This window comes from Lygodium microphyllum, chromosome 7, assembly GCF_053477565.2.
Source record: "Lygodium microphyllum isolate KBCC chromosome 7, Lygodium_microphyllum_v1.1.10, whole genome shotgun sequence".
Taxonomy (NCBI): Eukaryota; Viridiplantae; Streptophyta; class Polypodiopsida; order Schizaeales; family Lygodiaceae; genus Lygodium; species Lygodium microphyllum.
In genome coordinates this window covers 77,815,716-77,840,838 of record NC_141141.1, presented here as the reverse complement: position 1 = coordinate 77,840,838, position 25,123 = coordinate 77,815,716, and the positions used below count along the sequence as shown (strand labels likewise).

Genomic DNA, 25,123 nt, shown 5'->3' with positions numbered 1-25,123 from the left:
ATAAAGAACTCTTTTTCGGCCGTACACGAATGAAGACCATGTCTCCTTCTCCGAAGACCCTCTCTTGGCGTTTCAAATCCGCATATGCCTTTTGTCTATCTTTGGCTGCTTGTATGTCTTGTCTTATTGACCTTATTTGGTCATCCATGTCCTCCAACATTTGTCTTGAAGCTTCCACCCTTAGGGTAGGATCAGAAAAGTTTAGGGGACTTCGACAATCATGACCATACAATGCCTGGAAAGGCGTCATTTGAATGCCCTGCTGGTAAGAAGCATTGTAGGCAAGTTCTACTAACGGCAAGTACTGAATCCATCTCTTCGGTTCCCGACAGCAGTAAGCCCTAAGCATATCCTCAATGATTTGATTTACTCGCTCTGTTTGTCCATCTGTTTGGGGATGGTAGGCAGTGCTAAAACAGAGTTGGGTCCCAATAGCTTCAAAGATAGCTTTCCAGAAGTGTGAAGTGAAAAGAGAGTCTCGATCGCTAATGATCCTTCTAGGTAACCCATGTAGCTTGAATATTCCTTTGATAAACACTCTAGCAATGTCGGAGGCTTTATAGTTTGTCTTTACTGGAATCAGGTGTGCAACCTTAGTAAGCATGTCAACTACAACCATAATGGAGTCGTATCCTCCTTGGACTTGGGGTAAGCCCACCACAAAATCCATACTGATGAATTCCCATTTCATTTGGGGAATGTCAAGTGGTTGCAATTTTCCTGGCATCATGACATGTTCAGCCTTGATACGTTGGCAAGACAAACATTCGGTGACATATTTGAGAACGTCACCCTTGAGCCTCTCCCAATGATAGCTCTTCCTAATTGCATTAAGAGTTTTTGCATAGCCAGGATGTCCCGCGAAAGGGGAATCATGAGCTTCCCATAATATCTTCTGCTTAAGTGACTGGCTTGTTGGAATACATAGTCTTGTTCTGTAGTAAACAAGTCCATTATCAGTGGAAAATTCCCGATACTTAGCTTGTGACTTCAGATTCTGCTCTTTGGTAGCTATTTCTTTTATCATGGTTTGGTAGGCCAAATCATGGCATGCCTCCTCTCTAGCTAGTTCGAGTATAGGGTTGCTTGGCATAGATACCTTTGTAGCCAGAGATCTGGCCGTTGATGGATTCTGCAAGATTAGGGAATTTAGGAATGCCTTGCGACTGAGTGCATCGGCAACTACATTCTCTTTCCCTGGTCGATACTTGATTTCAAAATCATATTCCTCCAATACTTCAATCCATCGACGTTGCCTCATGTTGAGCTCGTTCTGGGTAAAAATCCATTTGAGACTCTTATGATCTGTTACTAGAGTAAACTTGTTACCCAACAGGTAGTGTCTCCAAAGCTTTAGAGCATGGATGATAGCTAATAACTCCAGATCATGCGTGGCATAATTCTTTTCATGACTCTTCAATTTCCTCGAAGAGTATGCTACTGGATGACCTTCCTGCATAAGAACACACCCCAAGGCAAGAATGCTGGCATCAGTTACTACCTCGAACTCCTTATTGAGGTCAGGAAGTTTCAGAATAGGTGCCGATACCAAACATTTCTTCAATTGGTCGAAGCTATTTTGCTCGGGAGTTGACCATGTAATGGAAGTCTGCTTCTTTAGTAAGTCGGTAAGAGGTGCTGCAATCAAAGCATAGTTTTTGATAAAGATCCTATACCATCCTGTCAAGCCAAGAAAACTACGTATCTCTTTGACGGATACGGGTATTGTCCATTCAAGCACATCTCTGACTTTGGCTGGGTCTACTGATATTCCTTCTGATGATACTATGAATCCTAGATATTCAATCTGACGTTTGAAGAATGCACACTTCTTCATTTTTGCATACAGCTTATGAGACCTCATTGTCTCCAAAACAATCCGTAGTTGAGGTTCATGATCTTCTTCCTGTTTAGAATAGACTAAAATGTCGTCGAAGAAGACAAGCATGAAATCATCAAGATATGGTCTAAAAATATCCTGCATTAATCTATTGAAGGTGGCAGGTGCATTTGTAAGCCCGAATGACATAACCAAGAATTCAAAGTGCCCATATCTTGTATTGAAGGCTGTTTTTGGAATATCCTCATCATTGATCCTGATTTGATAGTAACCTGACCTGAGATCAATTTTGGAGAAGATCTTTGCACCTTGAAGGCGATCGAGAAGCTCATCTATTCTAGGAATAGGATACTTGTTCTTGACTGTTGATTGATTCAACCCACGGTAATCAATACATAGTCGAAGTGTCCCATCTTTCTTTTTCTGGAATAGAACTGGAGCTCCCCATGGTGAGTTGCTAGGCCGGATGTAACCCTGATCTAACAGTTGCTTGAGTTGTTCCTTCAACTCAATAGCTTCCGGAATAGACATTCTATAAGGTCTCTTTGCAATTGGCGCAGCTCCAGGTATTAGCCTTATTTCATGATCAACTTCTCTTGGGGGTGGAAGTTCAGTTAATTCCTCAGGGAATACGTCAGCATATTCCTTTAGCCAAGAGGGACCCTCATGAAACTCTTGCTTTTGATCTAACTTGTTGAGTTTGGTCAAGTAAACAGGTAATCCTTTCCTAACCCCTTTTATGATCCGCGATACTTTGGCTAACTGGATCCTTGGCACTCCCGCTTCACCTTGAGTCGTAACAAACTCTCTTTCAGAGTTTTGGAAAGAAACTTGACCCTTTCCACAGTGGATGTGAGCGTCATTAGGCTTAAGCCAATCCATCCCGAGTAGGCACTCATGGATACCTAAATTCATGACTCTGAATTTGACTGAGGTTTTCTTTCCTCCCAGATAGAACTCCTCCTTAGAAGTTTGCCTAGCACAAGTTACTTCACGACCGTTTGCCAATTCCACAAGCAGGGTAGGTGCTTCTACTGTGGCTATTCCTAATCTCTTAGCACACGCTGGTGAGATGAAGGAATGTGTACTGCCACAATCAATCAAGGTTTTAAAACCTTTACCTTGATAGTCCGACGGTGTCTGAATCACCGAGAATTGGCGATTCGGGCCCTTCTTATGTAGAGCGGCATGGACCGTCGCTCTTTCGAAATCCGCTTCCATAGTCGGGTCTTCCCCTTCTTCTGCTTCACATCTTTGCCTATTGATAATGCAGGCAGCTCTTCCTCTACCACGGGTGGCGGCTCCTTGACCGCGCCCTGCACCTTGACGGAGTCCTTCGCTAAGCTTGGGACATTGCCTTTTGAAGTGACCGAGTTCATTGCAGTGGAAACATCGGATGTTTCGGCCATTACCGTGAGTAGGAACAAAGTTGTTGACGTTATTTGTCCTTGCTTTCTTCCTTTGTCCCTGATTGTGGCCTTGAACTCTCTTAACCTGGGGTCTGAATGCTCCTCTGTTCGGGTCGCTATAAGACCAATTCTTAATACTCCTTGGTTTAGCTTGCACTTCCTGAATTATAGGTGCCGCTCGAATGAGTGCATCCTGAAGATCTGATGGACGCATAGATTCGAGACGGGTATTTACAGGTGGATTTAAGCCTGCGCAAAATTTGGACACCTGCTGTGTCGTGTCCATTTGTGGCGCATACTTTAAGAGTGAGACAAATTTAGAGTAGTATGCGTCAAGAGTGAGTCCTAACTGTTTTAGCTCATAGAACTCATTCATTTTCTGTGTACGATATGCAGGCGGCAAATATCTCCCTTGCACGGCTTGCTTTAACTTCTCCCAGGTAATGGACCCCTCTGAAATCCCTTGATCCCTGCACCATTGTTTCCACCATAGTCTGGCTTCACCGGTGAGTTTTAGTTTGGCGAGCATGGCCTGATTGGTAGGTGCAGTACCAGCTGCTTCGAAGTAGTCCTCCATAGATTCAATCCAAATCTCAGCGTCCGACTGGACGAATCTGCCTCTCCCGTCAAACTCGGGTGGCTTTATCTGTTTGAGGAGGAACTTCTTCTCCTGGATCACAGTCATACTTGATGTAGGGGGCGAATTTGGAACCTGTACCTGGGGTTGTGCCTGAGTAAGAGTTTTCTTAACATTATTATATGATAATTGACATTAGCTTATCTTTAGTTCAGCTAACTCGTAACTCATGAAGCAACTTAACTTTTTGCAACAACCTTGATGCACAATCGGATAGTGATAAAAAGAAGTCCTTATCTATATTTATATGGCGTAGCCTCATACAACATCTCGAGTGATGATAATCCAATCATTACATTTTAGTTTGGGGAGAACATTGTATTGGATTTGTCTACAGGAACTGTGTAATAGTAGGGTTTTGGGTCATGAATCTTTAGGAATCGATAACTCATCGGAAGTTCAGGATATCCTTTCCGCTGGAATCCATACTTCCCATGGCGGCCCAATACCTTAATCCTATCAGCTGGAATTACACGGGTTACTTCCTCATATACATATGAGTTCAATTCAACTCTCCGACCTCGAATATGCAAAGTCGAATTTACGTGAGCTTCCACAAAAATGAACAGCTTCACGATTTTCAAATCTTCCAACCACTTGATCCTCTTCAGGTTGGTCTGTAGATAAGCCAACCGGTGGGCAGCTATGTAGTAGATTCCTGAAGACCCAGTCCATCTTCGCTCTATATATAGAGGTGATGGATTATAAATCTGCTCCAGGATGTTCATCATTTCAATTCTCTGCCTATAATGCGGAGAATGCATTGCAGTCATAAACATGATCCGGAACACCAAAAACTTGTTCCACGCCTCGTAATTCTGCACGACAGTATTGAAGATGAGGAAATGTTTGGACAGGAACAATTTCTTTACTTCATTTTTAATGAAATCTCATGAAAACAATTCCATTGTTGGTCGGCTCTGATACCAACTGTAACGTGTCCACTAAGATCATCCAGGACACGTTTTAGCAGTCCATCGGAAAGGATGTCTAGAAAACTCCGCCCGGCACTCCCATGGAATGTTACGGGTTTTGCAATCTAGGTCTTCCCGTGTGTGCCCCGTAGCGGAAGTATCCTGGCCGTTCCCACTTAGGATCGACCTGAATTAAGGTTTTCTAGTTTGGTCATTAGCTAGCAGCAACTAGCGTCAGACCCGAGCGAACTACTTTACGCAGAAACGCCAGGTCCGAAGTGGATTCACGCTGCACTTGGTTCAAGGAGAATGGGAAACGAGAGGGATGCAAGGCTCGACCTCTCTGCCATAAGGCATAGTCCCATTCCGTTCCCCTAAAACAGCGTGAATCGGGTAACAGTTAATTCTAAGTCATCGTTCTCGTTACTTGTTTCGGTGATGACGATCATCCTCTGTTCGTTGAAGACTTTGAGAAAAGTTCCCGGCTAACCGGGACCACCCATCCATAGGACAGACCCATGGTCCATCCTCCGCACTTTCCTCGGTTTGTTTTAGTTATGTAATTACCTACCACATTAATTTGACATATAACAAACAGCTTCCTTGATTAACCCTGTTAAGCACTGGTTCCTTCACGTAATCTTATCACAGGACATAAAGAAAACAATGTCAAACAACTCCTTTATTATCATTTTATCCTTTTATCTTTGAAATACAAGGAGTTCCGCCCGTAGGCTTGATCATAATCCGCCCGAAGGCTATCCAGTAATCCACCAGGGATCACTAATCCAAGTTTCCGCCCGTAGACTAGTATGCGGGCCTCGAGATCCAATCCCGAGTCACGTTAGCCTCTTGTGCAGGGCCCGGAAGGCGAGGGATTTACGGCCAGAGCCCCCTCTGGCACCCAAGCGTCCTCCTGCTCCAAGTAGAACTCAACGGAGAGACCTCTCACGGCGGGTTCGGTCCACGTTCCCGGCGCGGTTAACAACCCCCTTGGTTAGGGTCAGGCAGGCAGTCGGGGGTAACTGAAGCTGCCTCTCCCTTCAGGCTTTCAACCTGAAGTATTTAGATATCTTTTCATCCTTTAGTTCATTGAGCAAACAATGCAAACAGTGCTTTCTAAACTGTTACAAGCACAATCAATTCCAATGGTCGTTTAGCTGGCAAACTGTTAAGGAGTGACTCCTTTTCTCTGAATGCAACCCGCATTCGATTCGGAATCAATTGCAACTTGGCAAGATTCCTATCATTCTTGGGTTAGGGTCATACCCTACCAATACTTTAGGTTTTGTTATGGTAGATTCCAGCGACCATGTCACTTCAATCTATTGATTGGTCAATTGCTTCCAGGCAAATACCTAACTTTTCTTTTCCTTAGCAACTATTTCCCCAGGAAAGGTGATGTAACAGGATGTTTACTCATCCTTTTGTAGGTTAACTTAGCCCAATAACTTGCCAACATCATTTCCAAGAAATGACAAAACTCTCTCGTGGACAAATCTCAAGTCTATGCGATGTTGCAACTTTTTGTACATGTGTTGTATCTATTCCACGGGATCATTTCACCCATTGAATGGCGTATTCAGGTTACGGAATTAACTTCAGGCGAGTAGCAGGGTTTAGGGTGTCTTCTTACCCAACCTATTCCTAATTATATTGGTCCACGGTCCTAGGAATTTCCAACCCAGTCGGAGTTTCATCATTTGAACGAATGATCCTTAGGATAAAACCTTAGATCATTTTATGCATGAGCATCCAATTGATTCGACATCTCGTGAATGTGTGTAAGATCTTTGGGTTTGCGGGTCTTGACTTGGCAACCAGTGTAAAACTAGGTCAAATTCTTATTGCACTAAACCCTAGTTAGCACTTGAGATACCTATCATATCGACCCAACCATGTCCATAAGAATCCTTGTGGTTTAGGTGACTTTAGTCAACTCAATATACTTGTCTTGCGTCACGGATGAACCTTTCCTAAAGGTAATAAACTAGATCTAGTGGAGATTAATAGTTACAATTACACCAATACGTGTAAACATGCGATTCACTGCTTCTACGCATCACATGGTTCACAATAACCCTATCCTTCCTTGGTAAGGTAACAATGCCTGATAACCTGGACACTAACTTTCCTAGGTCCTACTAGGACTTACATCAAATAGTCATGCCTACAACCTTAGAATCTTATGCTTTGACTCCTAAATGCGGCTCCTAATGAATGGCATTATTGCATGATGACTATGCAATACGCAACGTTCTCCTAGCTACAATGAAGTTCATACAAAACTACAGCTAGTGATAATTTATTCCATTTTACATGCCACTTGCAAGCCCATAAGATCATTTCCGTACTCTCTTCTATTTCCTTTCGGATAATATCTTATGGGTGTTAACTTTTCCTCATGAAATCATTACGAGGAGGATGTTGCCTAACATGCGGCACATACTTATTCCTACCATTTCTAAGAAGAAAAAATACACTTATAAATTCCATTTCTTTGCCTAAGTAATATATGTTTAGACTCATTATTTTGATAATGTACCAAAATAGCATCATGCAGCTAGTCTCCTAAGGCAGGCAACCCGTTCGAATTCATGACATACTTCAACCTTGCCTAACGTTTCAAGAGATACTTTATCAAATGTCTTTTTACCACTGCCACATGCATTAAAAATAAGCGTAAAATGCATTCTTCCCTATGGAACTAAGCGCACCTAATCATTTCTTTAAGCCAAAATAAACTTGAAAGAACCTGGACTTGTGGGCTCGGGGAGATATCCACTTGTATGCTCGGAGATGAACCTTCCGCAGTCGCACCTTGAGTCCTTTAAGGGGCCATCGTAGGCGTGGTTTCAGCTTCTGGGTTGCCTTTGCGGTCAATGAATTGACTTGCCTCGGAATGCAGCTTCCAGACCTTAGCCTTTTTCCCTTGTACGCAGGAGATTCCTTTGCGGGACTTTGGATAAATGGTGCTTGCGGAAGAGGGCTTTATCAGTCCTTTAGGAAAACCCGGGGTGGCGCGGAATGGGTTCAAGGATGGCTTGTGGCTTTGAAGTCTTTTTGCGAAAGCCTCTTACGACGGGCCTTATGGGAGGTCTTTATGAGCTTCACCTTCTCCTCTACAAGGTCCTGGGGGTGTGAATAGACCTTTGGGGAGATGTAGTGGGAAGGGGGCTTAAGGAAGCCCCCCTCTTAGAAGCTTCTTAAGAAGCTTCTAAGAAGCTTCTAGTCGTCAGCAGCACGTCGATGGGGGGGGGGAAGGGGTCGTGATCCAAGCGGGCGGCGGACTGGCGGACTGGGGGACTGCAGCGCGGCGACCTCCTCCTACAGCACGGCGACCTCCTGCTGCAGCACGGCGACCTCCTCCTACAGCCGGCCCTCTGTCTGCACGGCCCTCCCCTCTAGCCTCCCCCCCTCTAGCTAGGGGGTGTTTATATAGGCATGGGGGGAAGAAGGCCTCCACCACGTGGAGGACTCATGCCCTTCCCTCCTCATGCATTCCCTACTCACTCTTCCTTAGGCCATACCTCCCCACACTCCCTCTCCTCCAGCCATGCATCGGCTGGGGGAAGGGATAATAATAATAATTTTTTGCCTAAAATCTCCAAATTGCCCCTTCAAAAGGGGTGTTCCCTCGCGGCTTTTACATTCTTCAACCTCGGCCTCTTATTTACAATGTGGAGGCCTCATTTTTGAGCGTGCACGGTATGGATTATGCTCCCAATAATACGATGTAGGGGATAACCTTGCACAGGGTTTACACGGCGTGCGGGAAGTTAATATTTACGGTACGCAGTGTGCGGAAATATTACAGAAAATGAATATAATAATGAGTAAATGCGGATAACACAACAATTAATGTAAGCAAGACGTATGCCAATTAAATCATAGCATTCAAAGTAGTAAAAAAGATTTACCTAAATATAAGATCAAATTAGTTGACCCTGTACTCAATCGTCATATCAAAATGTGTTCTTTTGACTTGTCAAGACTCACCCAATAGCTGACTCATCCATTCCTCCACTGGACACTTGCACTGATAAGTAATCTTTGTTTTCGTCAAAACATCACATGAACCAATCAAATGTGAAAACAATAAGAAGGGAATAAACCAACTAAGATGCACATCGTTGGAGCTTGTGGTGGGTTTCATAGCACTATTGATGTGAAATTTTATCTTGGACTTACATGCTCCTAACTAGTCCAAGCTACCAATCAACCATTCACCACTAGATAGTGTCGGTAATGGAACATGCTGCAATCTTTGGCTTTCTCTACTACATACAATGAATTATAAGAAAATATATTTTGAGTCACAATTTGACTTGCAGAGTTAGTATCATAGATCAAAGAACCTATGTCTTCATGCCAAACATGTATCTTACCACTCAAACATTTGACATTCTACCATTCATGAAAATTTGATGGATATAGAGCTATCAGTAAAAAAAGATTGAATTAGAACATTGCAAAGATTTTTAAAAATAACTCTGATGCAAAATAATAAATAATGATAAAATTTAAATACTTATTTTTTTGTTCATAATTTGCAATGTAGTCCTTGTCGTATACAGAGATTTGTTTATGTGTATAAACATGTTGGATCAAAACTTCTGTTATTGTACTTGTTTCATTAAACACTTTTCTAAACTCGAAAATTCTACCTTTTCAATGTTTGCTAGGGTTTGCAATATCCTTACACCTGACCGCGAAACTCCCTCAAGTACTTGGGTGAATCAAAATCCAATCCAACTTATAGTATTTATCACAAATTCAAGTATTGCCACTATCTTTCCTATTGAAAACCTCCACTGCAAGTATGTTGCCGATGCTTTTCCTTCATGAAGATATCTATAATAACCAAATAGAAAAGTTACCTATCAGCATGTGTATAATTTGCAAATTTCCTCTCCAAATGAAATGAAATTTAAATGGAGCAATTAAAAAAAACATTGTATCTATAATTCTTTTCAAAAAGAAGGCCAGAGATGTTGAAGAAGAAGTTGACATATAACAAGACCATTGTTCCTTCACTGACAAATTCTTAGAGTACAAAAATAAAATAAATATCCAATCAAAGCATATGTATAACTTACAAAGGCTTTGTCCAAATCGCTTGAAACTTAACCATGGAGCAACAAAAAAAAGTGGCAATATACATGTTACTCTCTTTGCAAGGAAGCCCAAAGATGTTGAAGAAGTTGAGTTTTTAAAAAATCATTGTTCTCCACCCTTGAAGACTCTTGGAGTAAAATGACAAAGGAAAGCTCAGTATGCATATAGCTTCCATACATTTTGTCCAAATGAGATAAAATTTAACTATGGAGTAGCAAAAAGAAAAGACAACATACCTGTAACTTTGTTTACAAAGAAATCGTAAGATGTTGAAGAAGAAGTTGAGTGTTCAAAAGATCACTGTTCTTGACTGTAAGAGACTCCTAGAGTACCAAAACAAAAGAAATTAATGTGAGAAAATGCACATGACTTGCAGAGGATTTGTCCAAACGAGATAAAACTTAACCATAGAACATCCATGGCAGAGAATAATATACATGTAAAGTTTTGTGAAGAAAATCTTAGGGATTTGGTAGAACAAGCTTTGCTCTCATAAAACATGTGAAATGCACTCTGTGTTTGTGTAGAGTAAATGAAATTTCACAGGGTTACAGATAGGGCAAGCAACAACGAGGCTGTAAAAATTCGTCAGGAAAGAAAAAGTGGGGAAAGAGATATGATAAATTTGAGTTCTGCCTAAGAAAGAGGAGAAAACTAGAAAGGGGTGAAATGAAAATTCAAACATAAAAAAAAGAAAAAGAAAATTTGAGTCAAACTTTCGAGAAGTGTCAATATTGTATCCCCCATATTTCCCCTTATTTTATTATTGAGGAAAGATTTGGACCAATATATGGCTAGAAGATTCATATTACATGAATCTAGAATCCCAACTCTCTCATTGGTTAGGCCTATATTTGTTTATTCACTCCTTAAGGGGCAAAAAAGAGAGTCCATATTTCTCCTAATGCACATCAAAATCTAGAATCTTGACCCATTTAACAATCACAAAAGACCAGGAAAACACAAAGTTTTTATTATTACCTCAATGATCCCATGATTATATGATCTAAAACAAATGCATTCTCGGATTGCAATATACAGACATTAACTTCTCTTAACTCTACTTTGGTTAGCCTATCTATGTCACATATCTTGATCATTATGGTACCAAAAAGTCGATCTACAATCCTTATATAGTTTTCTAATAGCACCATGAAGAAATACTCGATTTCTTTTTAGTGAAAATATGAAAAATTCAGACTTCCTAGTCTCTACAAAATAAACATATCAATTTTAATTTTATAATTATATGCATTGAAAAAGATTGAAGCATCACATCCATGAAATTGCACTCTCTTTTGCCATTGTATTGAACTTAGGATTAAGATTTTTTAGATGTTCTAAAGCTAATATCAATCTCATAAAGGATATCATTTCCTCTTGATGTCCACATTCTTTCCCTACCAAAGTCCCACTTTTCCCTCTCTTACCCTTTCCATAAGTACTATTTTTGGCCACTTAGAGCCCTATGATCATTGGACATTATCTTGGACACTCACTTACTCTTGGCACTCTTAATCCAAACCATTTACAACCCTTGGGTCACTAACTTGATAAGTGTAACAACTTCCATGTTATATATTTAAGTCCATCTTACACTTCCCAAGTCTTTGATGTATCTCCAACTCTCTTCCATACTCACATATAGTTTTCAAGACATATTCATCTCCCATTTTTCCTACCAAACATTGGTCATGACACACAAATGAAATCATCGTATTTCTATATAATCCATAATTTTTTACTGAATTCACACACAACATCATGACAAAGTTGTATCTCATCCAAGCATTCCAAATACAAAAGGTAGGGCTATATGACTCATCATCCCTTAGCTGCTCTTTGAGGGCTACTTGTAGAAAGGCTAATTCAAGCTCAATTCAGAAGATAGATTTTGTGCCCTACACTAACTAGAAGGGTGTTTGTAAGTCGATCATGCCAATCATAATGATGTGAAGTACTTATTATTGTCAAGATTAAGCAAAGAATGCAATTGATGAGTTTTACTCGGTCACTACCTCTAGGATAGTCGAGTGTTGACTTGAAATGCTTGATCTTGTAGGCCTTTGACCACCATATTAGAGAATTCGAAAAAATTCCAAGTGTCAATTTTAAATAAGTGATAAATATTTAACCATGTGGCTAAATCTTGATTTATATTTAAAAGTGGGATTTGGGAAGATACCTTATATAGCATTTAGAGTAGACTGCACCTTTAAGTAAGACAACAAGATTTGACCATGTGGTCTAATAATAAAGGTATCGGGGGTTTCCAAAGTGCATGGAAACTCCCAAATTCCCTAATATAGTGTTTTTGTAGCCCTTCCATGATCTCATTCAGGAAGTGGGTGGCATACTCACTGACCAGCTATAGGGGACTACTAAAGTAGGTTATAATATTCTCATACATGAACAATGCCACACTATTTTTATCATCTCGCTTCTAAGCTTTGACTTCACATCACTTTGTCACATCATCAACCAAGATGTATCTATTCTCATACACAAACAAAGCCACACTATTTCTATCATCTTGCTTCTAAGCTTTGGCTTCAGACCACTTTGTCACATCATCATTGTAGACTAAGATGTATCTATTCTACTTCCTTGTAGTAGAAGGGTCAATAGGTCCAACCAAGTCAATGCCACATTTCTCAAATGGCTTAAAGGAAAGGATAGGTTGTAGTGATAAGGCACTGCATTTGGTGGTCTTCCCCATCCTCCTGACAAAGGCCACAATGCTTGTAATAGTCGTAGGGACCTCATAGCTCTTCTTCTTATATTTATAGTTTGCAAAGATCAAAGAAGAGAGAGCATATCCATCCTGTCAAAAAACGAGGCTATTTCAAGAGATATTTTGTTTTTGTTTCTTTCTAAGTTTTCTAATTTTCGCATGTATTCTTCTTGTTCATAAGAATGGTAAGTTTTTTCAATTCTATTTTAAGTTTTAGGTGTAAGGTATTCTCTTTATGCATATCTCCAACCTAGGATTTTGCATACAAAAATCATTATTAGGGTATTTATTATGCATGGCCTAGAACCACCAGCGTCTTAGTAAAAAGATTTTACAAAAGAGAGAATGAGTTACTATAGAAGATGAAAGTAAAATCCAATGGATTCACAAGAAATAGGAGAAGCCCAATTGTAAATTATATTTTTAGTAAAAGAAGCTTTTGCTCAATTGGTCTGTAACATAGAGTGTTAAGGTACTAGGAAGCTCGTCTTTTCCTATGCTATTAGATACACTAGGATTTCTATCGTCCATTTCTTATCTTTACAGAAGTAACTTTGTTAGTTTTCTATTTTTAAAGTTTACTTTTATTTATTTTTGATTTTTTACTAGGAGGGGGGGAGGTGGAGGGGGGAAAAGAGGAGGGGAGGGCAGGGCAGGGAAGGGGGGAGTGACTCAAAACTATATATGTAAATCACATGAATTCAATGTAAGAGATATTTCAAATATGAGTTTTACACAATTTTTACATCTAAAGCCTGTCATTTAAAGGGGATATTTATAGATTAAATTTGAAAGCATTATGTTTTATCCAGGAAACTTTCATAAATATGGGCATTTATAAATAGATCTCAAATGCAAGATATAGAGCATATACAGATAGTAAATCCACTAAGGGAACGGAAGATATATTGTGGTCGGGGCTATATATATATATATGCATCGTCTTCTTTATCATCATCTCTCTCTCTCTCTCATCTGTCCGGGGCACACCTATAAATGCAATTGCCATCTATGCTCCCATGTAGGCTCTTCTCATACCTCCATCTTGTTAAGAGAGAGAGAGAGTACGAGAGACATACACAAGACATGCTCCCAAAGAATGATTCATATTGATGTAGAGTTAGTATATATAGGTGAGACCCAAGTCAAGTGAGAGATGATATATATAGTTGTAACATCCCCACTCAAACAAAGGTCTCTGGCTGCGAGTGAAGAACCATTGGGGAGAACAAGGGAAAAACCCAAGCCCCTACACATACCTACGATACAAAAATAATTTACTATAAAGTTTTCTTGAATACAATGACACATGCCTCAATCAGTGAGACAAGAACTTGGAACAATACCAAGTGCATGTCTTAATGAGCTAAAGCGAGCTTCACTAAGAGCTTTTGTGAAGATGTCTGCAACCATTTGATCATTGGGACAATGCTCCACCATAATGGAACCTTTCTTGGCTTCATGTCGAACATAATGATAATGAATAGCAATATGCTTTGATTTACTATGTTGTATATAGTCTTTGGTAAGACTAATAGCACTTTGGTTATCGCATCAAAGAGGTGTACTAGATGATGAAGGATGTCCCAAATCTGCAAGTAGTTGTCGAAGCCAAACTAGCTCGCGAGCTGCTAATGATGCAGCAACATATTCGGCTTTAGTTGTAGAAACCGCAACACATCGTTGTTTCTTGCTGGACCAAGAAACCAAACATCCATTTACAAAGAAACAATTCCCACTTGTAGATTGCATGGGTAAGTGTGAACTTGCCCAATCAGCGTCTGTATATCCAATAAGGTCAAGAGAAGTTGAAGAAGATAAAGAAGAATCCTCTCGACAACGATAAATAAGGCCAAATTCCTTAGTACCCTTGAGGTACTTAAGAATACGTTTTGCAGCACTCTAATGAATATTGGAAGGGGAAGAGAGATACTGTCCCAAAAAGTTAGCTGTAAATAAAATATCTGGTCTTCTGTTTAAACCAATAAATTGAAGACAACCAACAAGATTAGCAAAAGGCTGATGAATGGCTGATTCTTCATTGTGTGTTGTAGATGTACCCTTGGTAGAGCTTGAAAGAATGGGAGTGTTGGCAGAGTGTGCATTTGTCAACCCAAACTTCTTAACAATATCATTAATAAACTTTGTCTGGCGAAGAAGAAGAATGCCTTGTTGTTGGTGTCGTTGAACTTGAATACCCAAACAAGAATGTATCTCACCAAGATCCACCATTTCAAATGCAGTCGATAAAATATTCTTCATAGCATCCAAGAAAGCAATATTATTTGACACAAGAATAATATCATCAACATATAGAGCAAGAATAATAAAATATTTGTCCTCCCTTTTGATGTAAAGATTTGGATCAGCAAAACATGCAACAAAACCTTTAGATGTGAGGAACTGATTAATCTTAATATACCAAGCACAAGAGGCTTGCTTCAATCCATATAATGCACGATGAAACTAGCATACAAGATGCTCCTTTCCTGCAATTATAAAACCTTCAGGTTGCTCCATATAGATTTCTTCTTCAAGATCTCCATTGATAAAAGCCGTTTTAACATCCATTTGGTGAATTTCTAGATCAAATAGTGCTACAAAAGCCAAAATCATAAGAATAGTTGTGGAGCATACAACGGGAGAAAATGTTTCTTGATAATCTACTCCTGCAATTTGTGAGTAACCTTTTGCAACAAGTCATGCTTTGAACTTATCAAACGAGCCATCAGCTTTGGTCTTGGTTTTATAAACCCATTTACATTTGATAAGAACACGATTTGGGGGGAGTTCAGTAAGAATCCATGTACCTTTGGAGATTAAAGAATCATACTCAGCTTGCATAGCTTCTTGCCATTGATCCCTTTGAGACGAATTGATAGCTTCCATATACGATATTGGATCCTCTTGGATAGTCATCAAAGACATCATATTCAATAGAATAGAATCCATACTCTATCTCAATAGGAAGATCAACATAGATCTCCAAATTTTCATCAATCTTCTTTGGAGGTGAAGGAGGTTTATGATCATCAGAATTAGTAGAATCACAAAGCAAGTAAGGAAATGCACTAAGCAAAGACTGTGTATCATCTGAAACATCTGACGACCATGTGCCACCCATAGTCTTCTCATCAAATATAGCATCACGACTAATGATAACCTTTTGAGAAGAAGGATCATAAAATTTGTAACCTTTGGAATGATCTGAATAACCAAGAAAAATAACCTTCAAACTTGGAGGATCCAACTTATGTCAGTGTCCTTGGGCACATGAATATAAGCAATGCAGCTAAATGTGTGAAAGTGAGAGATTGAAGGTGTCTTCATTGTCCAAATTATTATAGGAATTTTACCAGTAGGTGCAGTAGTTGAAAGATGATTTTGAATAAAAACAGTTGTTAGAAGTGCTTCAGTCCAAAACTTTCGAGACAAACCAGAGTGTATAAGCATGCAACGTATAGCATTAAGAATCGTGCGACTTTTGCGCTCAACAACACCATTTTGCTAAGGAAAATAGGGAACTGTAAACTCATGATGAATACCTTGATCCTTATAGAAGTCATCAAATAGATTGGATACATATTCACCGCCATTGTCACTGTGAAGCGTCTTTATAGAGAATCCAGTTTGAAACTCCACACTTATCTTGTATTGTTTAAATATAGGTAAAGTATCAGACTTATGTCGAAGAAGATAGACATGTGTGTACCATGAGAAATCATCAATGAAAGTTATAAAATATCCATATTGAGACTTTGAGGCAGGAAAAGGACCGCAAATATCGGTATGAACCAAATCCAAGAGAGCACAGGAATGTGATGAAGTAGAAGTGTGGAAAGGCGAACGATGGTGTTTTCCAAGTACACAGTACTCACATATTCCCATACGTGGATGAGATTTAAGATCCATACCTTGCACAAGACCATGACGATGAAGATCAAGAATTTTGGCAAAATCGGAGTGTGCAAATCGTTGATGCCATAATTTGCAATCTGCATCTCCAGGGGCAGTAATAACATTTGCAACTGTATCGTTCAATGATAGCTCAAATAGATTACCATGTCGAGGAGCCACTGCTATAGTATGCCCGTCTTTCTCTATACAACATTGATTATGATCAAAGCCAACAAACAAACCAAGATCAACTAGACGAGCAACAAAAAGAAGATTTCTTTGCAAATCTGGAACATGAAGAACTCCTCTTAATATTCTAGTGGATGAAACAGTCCCCAGATATAAATCACCCACTCCTTTGACTTGATAAATCGTATCATCCGCAAGGTAAACAAACTTCTTGACAGGAAGAGAATGATAATTGTGAAGCCACTATGATTGGTATGTCATGTTTCCAGTGGCACATGAATCAACGATGAATAGAGAACCATCATGAACATGAAGTACCTTTTCTGGAGAGATATCATAATGGACGAAATTGAGCTCCTGATGAGTATGATCATCATCAGTTGAAGTTTGTTGAACAATATAAGCTCGAGAATGTTCTTCATCATATCTTCGTTTATAACAATGACGAGATGGATGATCTGTATGTGCACAATAATCACAAGGAGGAAAACTTTTGGACGAGCAAGGTTGCTTTGTAGTAACTCCATGCTCCTCATCATATTGACATGCCCAGCAATCAGAAGCCACATGACCTTTCTTATCACAGTAAGAACAATGTTTGTTAGGATAAGCAAGATGAGAAGATTTACTACCTGGATTAGAGCGTCCACCCTGCTGAAAACGTGAAGTAGGACGCTTGCAAGCAACAAAAGCAGCATCAAAATCCCTTTGTTCGCGAGTGACCAAAACAACATCAGATTTTTCCAAATGATGCTCATGACGTTGAGAATATTCAATAAGAGATATACATGCTTTGTCAAAGTGGATATCATCCTTGTTAGACAAAATAGTGATGATATTGTCATATAAAGGATCTTTGATGGTATGAAGAAGTTGCGTAACAATCTGATTTTTAGCAACAGGAGCGCCGGCAACACCAAGCTGATTGATAATGTCTTTAAAAGCCTCGATATGAGAGTGAATAGAAGTACCAACCTTATATTAAAGATTCTTCAAACAAGTTTGGAGATATAAAATTTCGGTGACCGATTTCTTCTCAAACGTTGAGATAAGATACTCCCAAATAGCATGAGAGGTTTCCAGATGAAAGACATCCAACATAAGTGAGTTAGGAAGTGCAGACAATATATAACGACGAGCCGCTTTGTCACGACGAATCCAATCAGTATGATCAATTTTCCATTGTTCAAATAATAGACCATCAGTAATCACAGAATTGTTATTTATCACATCAATAGGTTGAACTAGGCAAGACAGGTCGCCCAAAACAATATCAAATAATTCGTCAACTTCAAGAATTAGCATCATCTTTGCTTTCCACCCAGGAAAGCCTTGTCCTTGGAAGAAATGAACCGAACGTTGGCCAGACGGATATCCGTTAACAATTACGCAATTGGCCATGCCTGTATGTCAAGAAAAAACAAATAAGATGAGATCGCAGAATCTGCAAACCATGATCAAGACGAGCATAGTTGAGACGCATGACAATCAAAATAGGGATATGCACGTAAGAACGACGAAAATTATTGAGTGACTAAAAAGAAAGCCCAAAATAGAGAGGCGTAACGTGCAAGACGAGATGACGCATATAAGAAAAGTGCTATTTCGGTCGAGCAAAGAATGTGAATGATAATAAAACATCACTAAAAAAAGCAAGATGTTTGCTTGTCGTAATCAACATCATTAACGAAGACGAGCGATTAATAAACTGTAATTGGGGATTAACAAACTGTAATTAGAAATACAGTTTTAAATAAAGAATTGCATATTCGAGCAGAATTGCTGTCTTGAATCGTGAACTATCATAACTTTTGATCCAGAACTCCGATTGACAAGGGGTTTTGACAGGATTCGAGAGCACGACGAGAGCTACGCAGCTGGACTTGGTTTTGTTTTTAAAGACAAAATTAACTAATACTTCTAATTTGAACAAGTTCATGTATCAAATCATCACTTGTGCAAAGAATTCAATCAAGTATAAACAATGAAACAACTTATCTTCCTTGTTGTTGCTACGCATCCGTAGCTCTGATACCATGTTAAGAGAGAGAGAGAGTACGAGAGACATACACAAGACACACTCCCAAAGAATGATTCATATTGATGTAGAGTTAGTATATATAGGTGAGACCCAAGTCAAGTGAGAGATGATATATATAGTTGTAACACATCTTGCTGCCCCCACTTGTTTCCATCTTGCCACCAGATCTACCTACCAACCAACTCTCTCTGCTCTTCTATTCTCTTTGTGAGGGACATGAAAGTAACCTTTGCTCAGTGTATCCTCCTTGCACCCATGCCTATTACCAGCTTGCACATTGACACAAAGAGAGATATGACTGAGACAATAGGAAAGAATGCCCTAAAACAAAGAGGGAAATAACGCACACACCTAGTTTCAAAGAGAGAGAGAGACACAGAGAGAGAGTTGTTGAGTTAAAAAGCGGCATTCTGTCTAGAGAGAAATGTGATTGTTATGTGCTGTAGGTTCATGAGGCTTTTGGGAAGTTCAAAGCCTTCCAAACCTACAACTATTGTATAGATATAGATTTTATTTTAATAACAACATAGATGGGTCTTGCAGTTGTCTCCACAAGACAAAACTCAGTTTGGTCTTTTGACGCAAACGTGCAGTTTGGTATTTTCAACTCCTAGACAACTTACATAAATAGATTTCCTTTCTCTCTATTGAAACTTAAGAGAAGGAATGTGGGACTTCTCATGTGCCTCATGGAGGGCCATACAGGCTTTAAATTTGATGCCCAAGGTTGGGCTTCAAGACAAAATCAATGACACCTTTATCCTTTTTTGTGAGCATTTTGACGCCTTTGCTCTAAATTTAGGCATCAACTTCTGAAGCTTACAAGAGAGCATTCTTAGATGGAACTTAAGAGATAGCAATTCTTAATATAAGATGGTAAGGTCCCATAATACATGAAACAAAAAATAAGTATAAACTAGTGTAGAAAATCACAATAAAAACTTTGGTTTCATATTCTTAAGACCAAAATTTTTTCCAAGGTCTAGACCCTTGTACATCATAGTTAATTGATATAGTTCATCATGATAGAAAACAAGGTGAGTAATAAGCAAGAACTACAAATCAAGTAGTCTCCGTGCCTTTACAAGCTCCCATTTCTCATAGACCAAGGCCCAATCAATGCTTTTGATGTCAGGGCCAATAAGAGAAATTCGCATTAATGCCTCAAGAGTCGACACCTTCAATAGTTGGCGACGATCACTTTTGATTATATTCTGCTTTGAGAAGCCTTGTTCACATGCTACTAATGAAGTAGGAAGAACTAAAAGAATTTTCCTTAATTTCATCAAGTTTGGATATGTTGCTGGATTATGGAAAATTCCCTCACAATATTGCTGGAGAAAACACGCCATAATGGAAAGGTTATGCAATCAATATTGCTGGAGAAAACACGCCATGCATCCTTCATACTCATTCCCTCACATCCAAAATATAGCGTGTCGGTGAATGCATAGATTTCATTTTTGCATCCTTGAGTATCTAAAATAGAAGTATTAAACTTTCGCAATAACCTGTCCAACCATAGATTGACCTTATTTTCTCTTTCTTTTGGATCATGTGGAAGATATTGTGGAGAGAATAGTCTTGTTGCGCCAAAAACATACATATCTGGAAACCGCTCATTCACACAATCTATGATCTTTCCAACAAATTCTTTTGCAAGTTGAACACAACTATCAACATCACCCCTTCCATTATCAAGAGCAACACCTGCTTTATCTTGTCCAGGCATTTTTGTGAAGAGAAGTTGATGTATATAGTCTTCCCCATTTTCATTTACATGGCGTAATAAACCATCTCTTGTGTCTTTCATAAACTTGAGAAGATATGATGTACCTGCTCCGAATGGCTGTTCTAAGAACTTCCTTGTAAGAGATCTTATTGTCACTTCGATGGTAGGAGTGATTGTTGTGATATCCAAAGAATCTTCTTGAAACTTTTTATTTAGGAGGTTTAAGTCCTTTAGGACATTAGCAAGCATACAAATACAAAACAACACTTTGTAGATCCTTAACTTTTGATACCATGCTCGTGGACTATCTTTCCAAAGTGTCAAAATTGCAGGCATTAGCTTGCATAACCTTTCCATTACGTTACCTCTTGCCAACCATCTAACATCATGGATTTGAAGTACTTCCAAAACTTGTATATTCATTTCTTGTAAAAGACTTTGGAAAGCTGTATGACGTAAACTTGAGGCATTTATCCAAGAGTAGACCTTATTTGCAATTTTATCGACATAAGAAAGGCAAGGAAAACACTTAGATGCATCAACAATGGCAAGGGCTTCTCTATGAGCAATACAACGTGTGCTGATAAGATGAGGCACTTCCCTTTGTAGTTTTGCAACCAAGCCTTCATGACAACCTAACATTGAGCTATCTCCATCAGTGGCAATGCCAACAAGACATTGTATACTCAAACCAATGTCCTTCAAAACTATCATGATAGCATCAAACTTTGTTTGAGCAGTGCCATCAGCAACCAAGATTAGTCGTACAAATTCTACTTTGCATATACCTCTTCCCTCGGAGGATAAGAATGAAATATAAATGATTAAGCGCTTTTCTAAACCCCTGTCAGTTGTTTCGTCTACCATTAAGGCATAGTAAGGACTTGACAATATCTCTTGAAGTTGCAATGTATATAGATGTTCTGATATAGAGAAAGCAAACTCCTTACCAGCCATAATGTTAGTATAAGATGAATAATCATGATAAGAAGCATTGATTCCAGTGCCACTGCATAAGCCAACTCACAAATCTTAACAAACTTTTGGATTGCCAAGTCTTCTTTTGCCACAAAGTACATGAGTTTCATTACTGTAGTTACTCTCTCCTTATTTCTATCATTAATTTCTTTGACCTGTGTGGATACTTTGATTCCCTTCACATTAGTGTCATGTCTAGCTTGTGCCCATTGATGCTTCTTAGAGATAACATGTTTTCGAATTGCACTAAGTTGCATGGTTTTACATCCCTTTCCTTTTCCCCATGGTCCTTTGACCCTAAACTTTTCACACCACTCACATTTCATATACTCATTCTTTCCCTCCACCACACGTTTTAAAAAAGGATATTTTCTAGTCCATTCTATTAGAAATTTTCTAGAATACTCTTTTGATGTTGTTGTGGAGTCTCCTGTGTTAGCTGCATTTTCTAAAGTGCTACCTAGCATATCAAACATTTCTATATCATCCTCCATTTCATTATCCTCATCTTCATTTTCAATCTCATTGTCTTCATCTTCATCATGCTCTGGAGTATTGCCAAAGAGTTGACGATGAAGATCTAGATTGACATCTGGATTGTCTTCTAGATAGTCATTACAATCTATGTTTGGATTCACTTCTAGGTTGACATTTGGATTAACTTTTTCCTTTTGTTTTCCCTTTCCAAGAACATCAAATAAAGTTCGTTGACTCATCTATTAACAAAAAAAAAGATGTATCTCAATCATGGTTTTCACAAACTTTAATTTTTCTCTAATAGTTCACCTAAATGCATACTTAGAAAAACTCGTACCTTGATGCCTTTTGGGTGCCTCTTGTAAGTTGCGTAGAATCCTAACAAAGGGTAGATATACTCACTTGATCAAAAGCTTGGGAACCTAAAGTGACATATAAGTTTCTACTTGTAAATATTAATATATTAACGTGCTATAAAATTGATTGAATATCTTTTGACAAACTCTAAAACATTATGCAAATGAAAAACACAATACTTATTACCTTTCTATGAAGATTTTCCTCAAGCACTAGGTCTATTTTGTCAAGACAACTTCTTCTAAATGAAACTCCTTTGGTAACCTACAAGAAAGCAATAGATGTTAGCTTGAACAAAAAATATCAAAACCTTACACTTACATCCTCTCCCTTAAATGAGAAAGCCATTTTTTCCTTTTCACTCATGTCAATTGGTTATCTTGAGTTAGTAAGAGGCTTGCTATTGGCACCCTCTCCCTTAAACCTGAAAGCCCTTTCTCTTCTTCCTCATTTGTAAGCTCATCGTCTTGAATTAGCAAGGCTCACACCATGATAAAAGAGGGCACATGTAATAAATATTTGCCCCTACAGTCTACTTAGTAATGATCTACACCCCATATGACGATCCTGAATGTTGATGGTCTATTTCTTACTGAGGCAGCATCCAAATTCCCAATACTAGGACCTTCACATAATATCATTCCATCAATTGGTCAAACATAAAGTCAACAAGCCAAAGCCCACATACTGTCAACAAACTGAAGATTTCAGCTTGCTTAGGCATTGCTACCATGCTTAAGAACACACTGCAATTTGCTTCATCGATAGTAGCTCCCTTGGATTCTCATTTGTCACTCAGATTCCTATGATCTTATTAGTAAGTTCCCACCCGATAGTAAAAATAGTTCTAAAATTCAACCACTATTAACAAGCTACAGCACTATTAATGGGGTATCAAGTACCAAATAAAACTTTTTTTCCAAAATACAATACAAAAGAGGGACCACATAATTTTATAAAAAAACATAGCAGAAACAGAATGTATTGCCTCTTGTCCACCCAAATGAGGACAGCTAGATCCTTTACATCATTACAAGGTACAAGGAGCAATGCATTCTGTTTGTTGACTGCCAAGGTGTTGGACCATAGCCAGTATCCCTACCCACCATCTCACAAGAGGAAAAAAGCATGCAACCTGGAAAGTACAGTTGCCAAAAAATGAGAGTGCCTCCCATGATTGTGGGCAGTGTGTTTAGTAGTACAATGAGATGAAGAGTCTCTTGAAGTAGCACTGGAGAACTGTCCTGATGACTAACCTTAACCCCTATCAATAGAATGGTTTAACCAGGGCCTGTGGATTACAGATCCGACAAGTTGTGCATTGCAGGCTCTCACTCAACAAAGGAGGCTACATAATGTGCATGGAGTATATGAGCTAACTTGAAGGAGACTAGAATTCGGATGCTCCCAACGGCCAAGTCTCTATGGGAGAGGATTAAATGATTGTGTGGATGTTTGTGAGAGTCAAGGCAAGCCATAAGGGCTCCTATGATTGATCAGTCATGGCAACTTAATCACCCTCCTCTTTGATAACTTAGGCTCCATAATCATGCAGGCCCCCCTTCTCGTATTCAGACAGCCTTGAGTCTGCAGCTTCTATCTGCCCGAGCTGCAGAAGCTCCTCTTCCTCTAATTCAGAACTCCCGCCTGTGCCTTCTCTCTGAGACCGCGCCCCCCCTCAATTCCTATTCTCCTCGGTTTTTACTCTCTCTCCTAAGACGATTACGATCAGCTAGATGAGCTCCTGGCACTAGCCTTCGACATGTACGACATAAACCGAGATGGCTTCATCTCTGCCTCTGAGCTCGCACATGTCCTCATTGAATTGGGTGACTCGCCAGCTGCTCCAGCTGCGCCGGTGTCTCCCATGAGGCCGTTGATGAGACACGGGAGTATAACTACTGCTGCTCAACCAGTGCTTGCAATTAACAGGCCGCCCAACATGCCGATCAAGTCAGGCCCCGCGCCTCTCATCGGACCAGCGGCAGCCCTCCGGCATGCCTGCTCAGACCCCAAGGCTCCTGCTTGGATTCCTTATTTTCGATCCAAAAGAAGTGGGATCCGATGATCGAATGTTGGTTAAAAAAAGCACTCAGGAGTCAGTACCGACTCTCTCGAGTCCCTGGGAGGTGCCTCATTTGTAAGCATATGCCTCAGAGTCCAGACTTCAGTCCTGACTCTCCCGAGTCCCGATTGATCGACGGGCAATGGGCACGTTTTGATGGTGATGGGGTAGAAATGTCGATATTAGAGCCTGATCACCAACGACGACTTGGACAGACACGAGGTGGAAGTGTACCAATGGCAGCCAGACAAGCAAATGATCAACATAAATTATACAATCAACATACCTGTAGGCTAAAACCTTGGGTTGTGCAGGCGATGTGTGTAATGTGTTTCTTCTCCACGCTGGAGTCCACAGTCTACCCTCTCCTGATTCTGGTAGCTGCAAACGGGGTCGGCACTCCTAATAAGGAGGAGTCTGGAGCAACCAACCGATGCTCCCGCTGTTGCAAGAGGATACCAATCGTTGATGACTGTTCAGGGCTGAAGAGGCCTGTTTTTTCGTTTTGGCGCTTGGTGTTCCACCTTCCACCCCTTCGAAATTCAAAGGTTTTAGTGGCATAAGTCAAAGTTCGAACTCATGTAACAATGCCTAGCAATTTTCATTGATTGGGATGGTGCGCTCTTTCATGAGTCCTAAAGTAGAGTGATATAATAATGAAAAGGAAAGAAGTGTGTAACGTGTTACATATATCATATATATATATATATATATATATATATATATATATATATA

At 39.5% G+C, this 25,123-nt stretch overlaps 1 protein-coding gene across 3 annotated transcripts; it reads right to left on the bottom strand.

Moving 5' to 3' along the window:
- Positions 1-9,407: 9,407 nt before the first annotated feature.
- Positions 9,408-24,885, bottom strand: LOC148033613 (uncharacterized). 3 transcript variants are annotated; one of them, XR_015691472.1, is made up of 6 exons: positions 24,675-24,885; positions 22,510-22,587; positions 22,304-22,388; positions 10,155-10,241; positions 9,900-10,045; positions 9,408-9,654 (listed from the first exon to the last, which is right to left on the bottom strand). XR_015691472.1 is itself a non-coding variant. In XM_087682335.1 (5 exons), the coding sequence occupies exons 4-5, from the start codon at positions 21,466-21,468 to the stop codon at positions 19,835-19,837; spliced, it is 1,569 nt and encodes a 522-aa protein (XP_087538461.1). In that variant the 5' UTR covers positions 21,469-22,205; positions 22,304-22,388; positions 22,510-22,587; positions 24,675-24,885; the 3' UTR covers positions 19,773-19,834. The 3 variants fall into 3 exon arrangements, 1 of the variants encoding a protein (XP_087538461.1); XR_015691471.1 differs by having other exon boundaries at positions 9,900-10,241; XM_087682335.1 differs by lacking the exons at positions 9,408-9,654; positions 9,900-10,045; positions 10,155-10,241 and adding exons at positions 19,773-20,082; positions 20,148-22,205.
- Positions 24,886-25,123: the final 238 nt, after the last annotated feature.

Coding starts and splice junctions, on each gene's coding strand:
- LOC148033613 (XM_087682335.1), bottom strand. CDS start 21,468: ATGGCTGGTAAGGAGTTTGCTTTCTCTATATCAGAACATCTATATACA. Junction 20,083..20,147: donor TTTCTCCAGCAATATTGATT/GCATAACCTTTC, acceptor TCCATAATCCAG/CAACATATCCAAACTTGATG.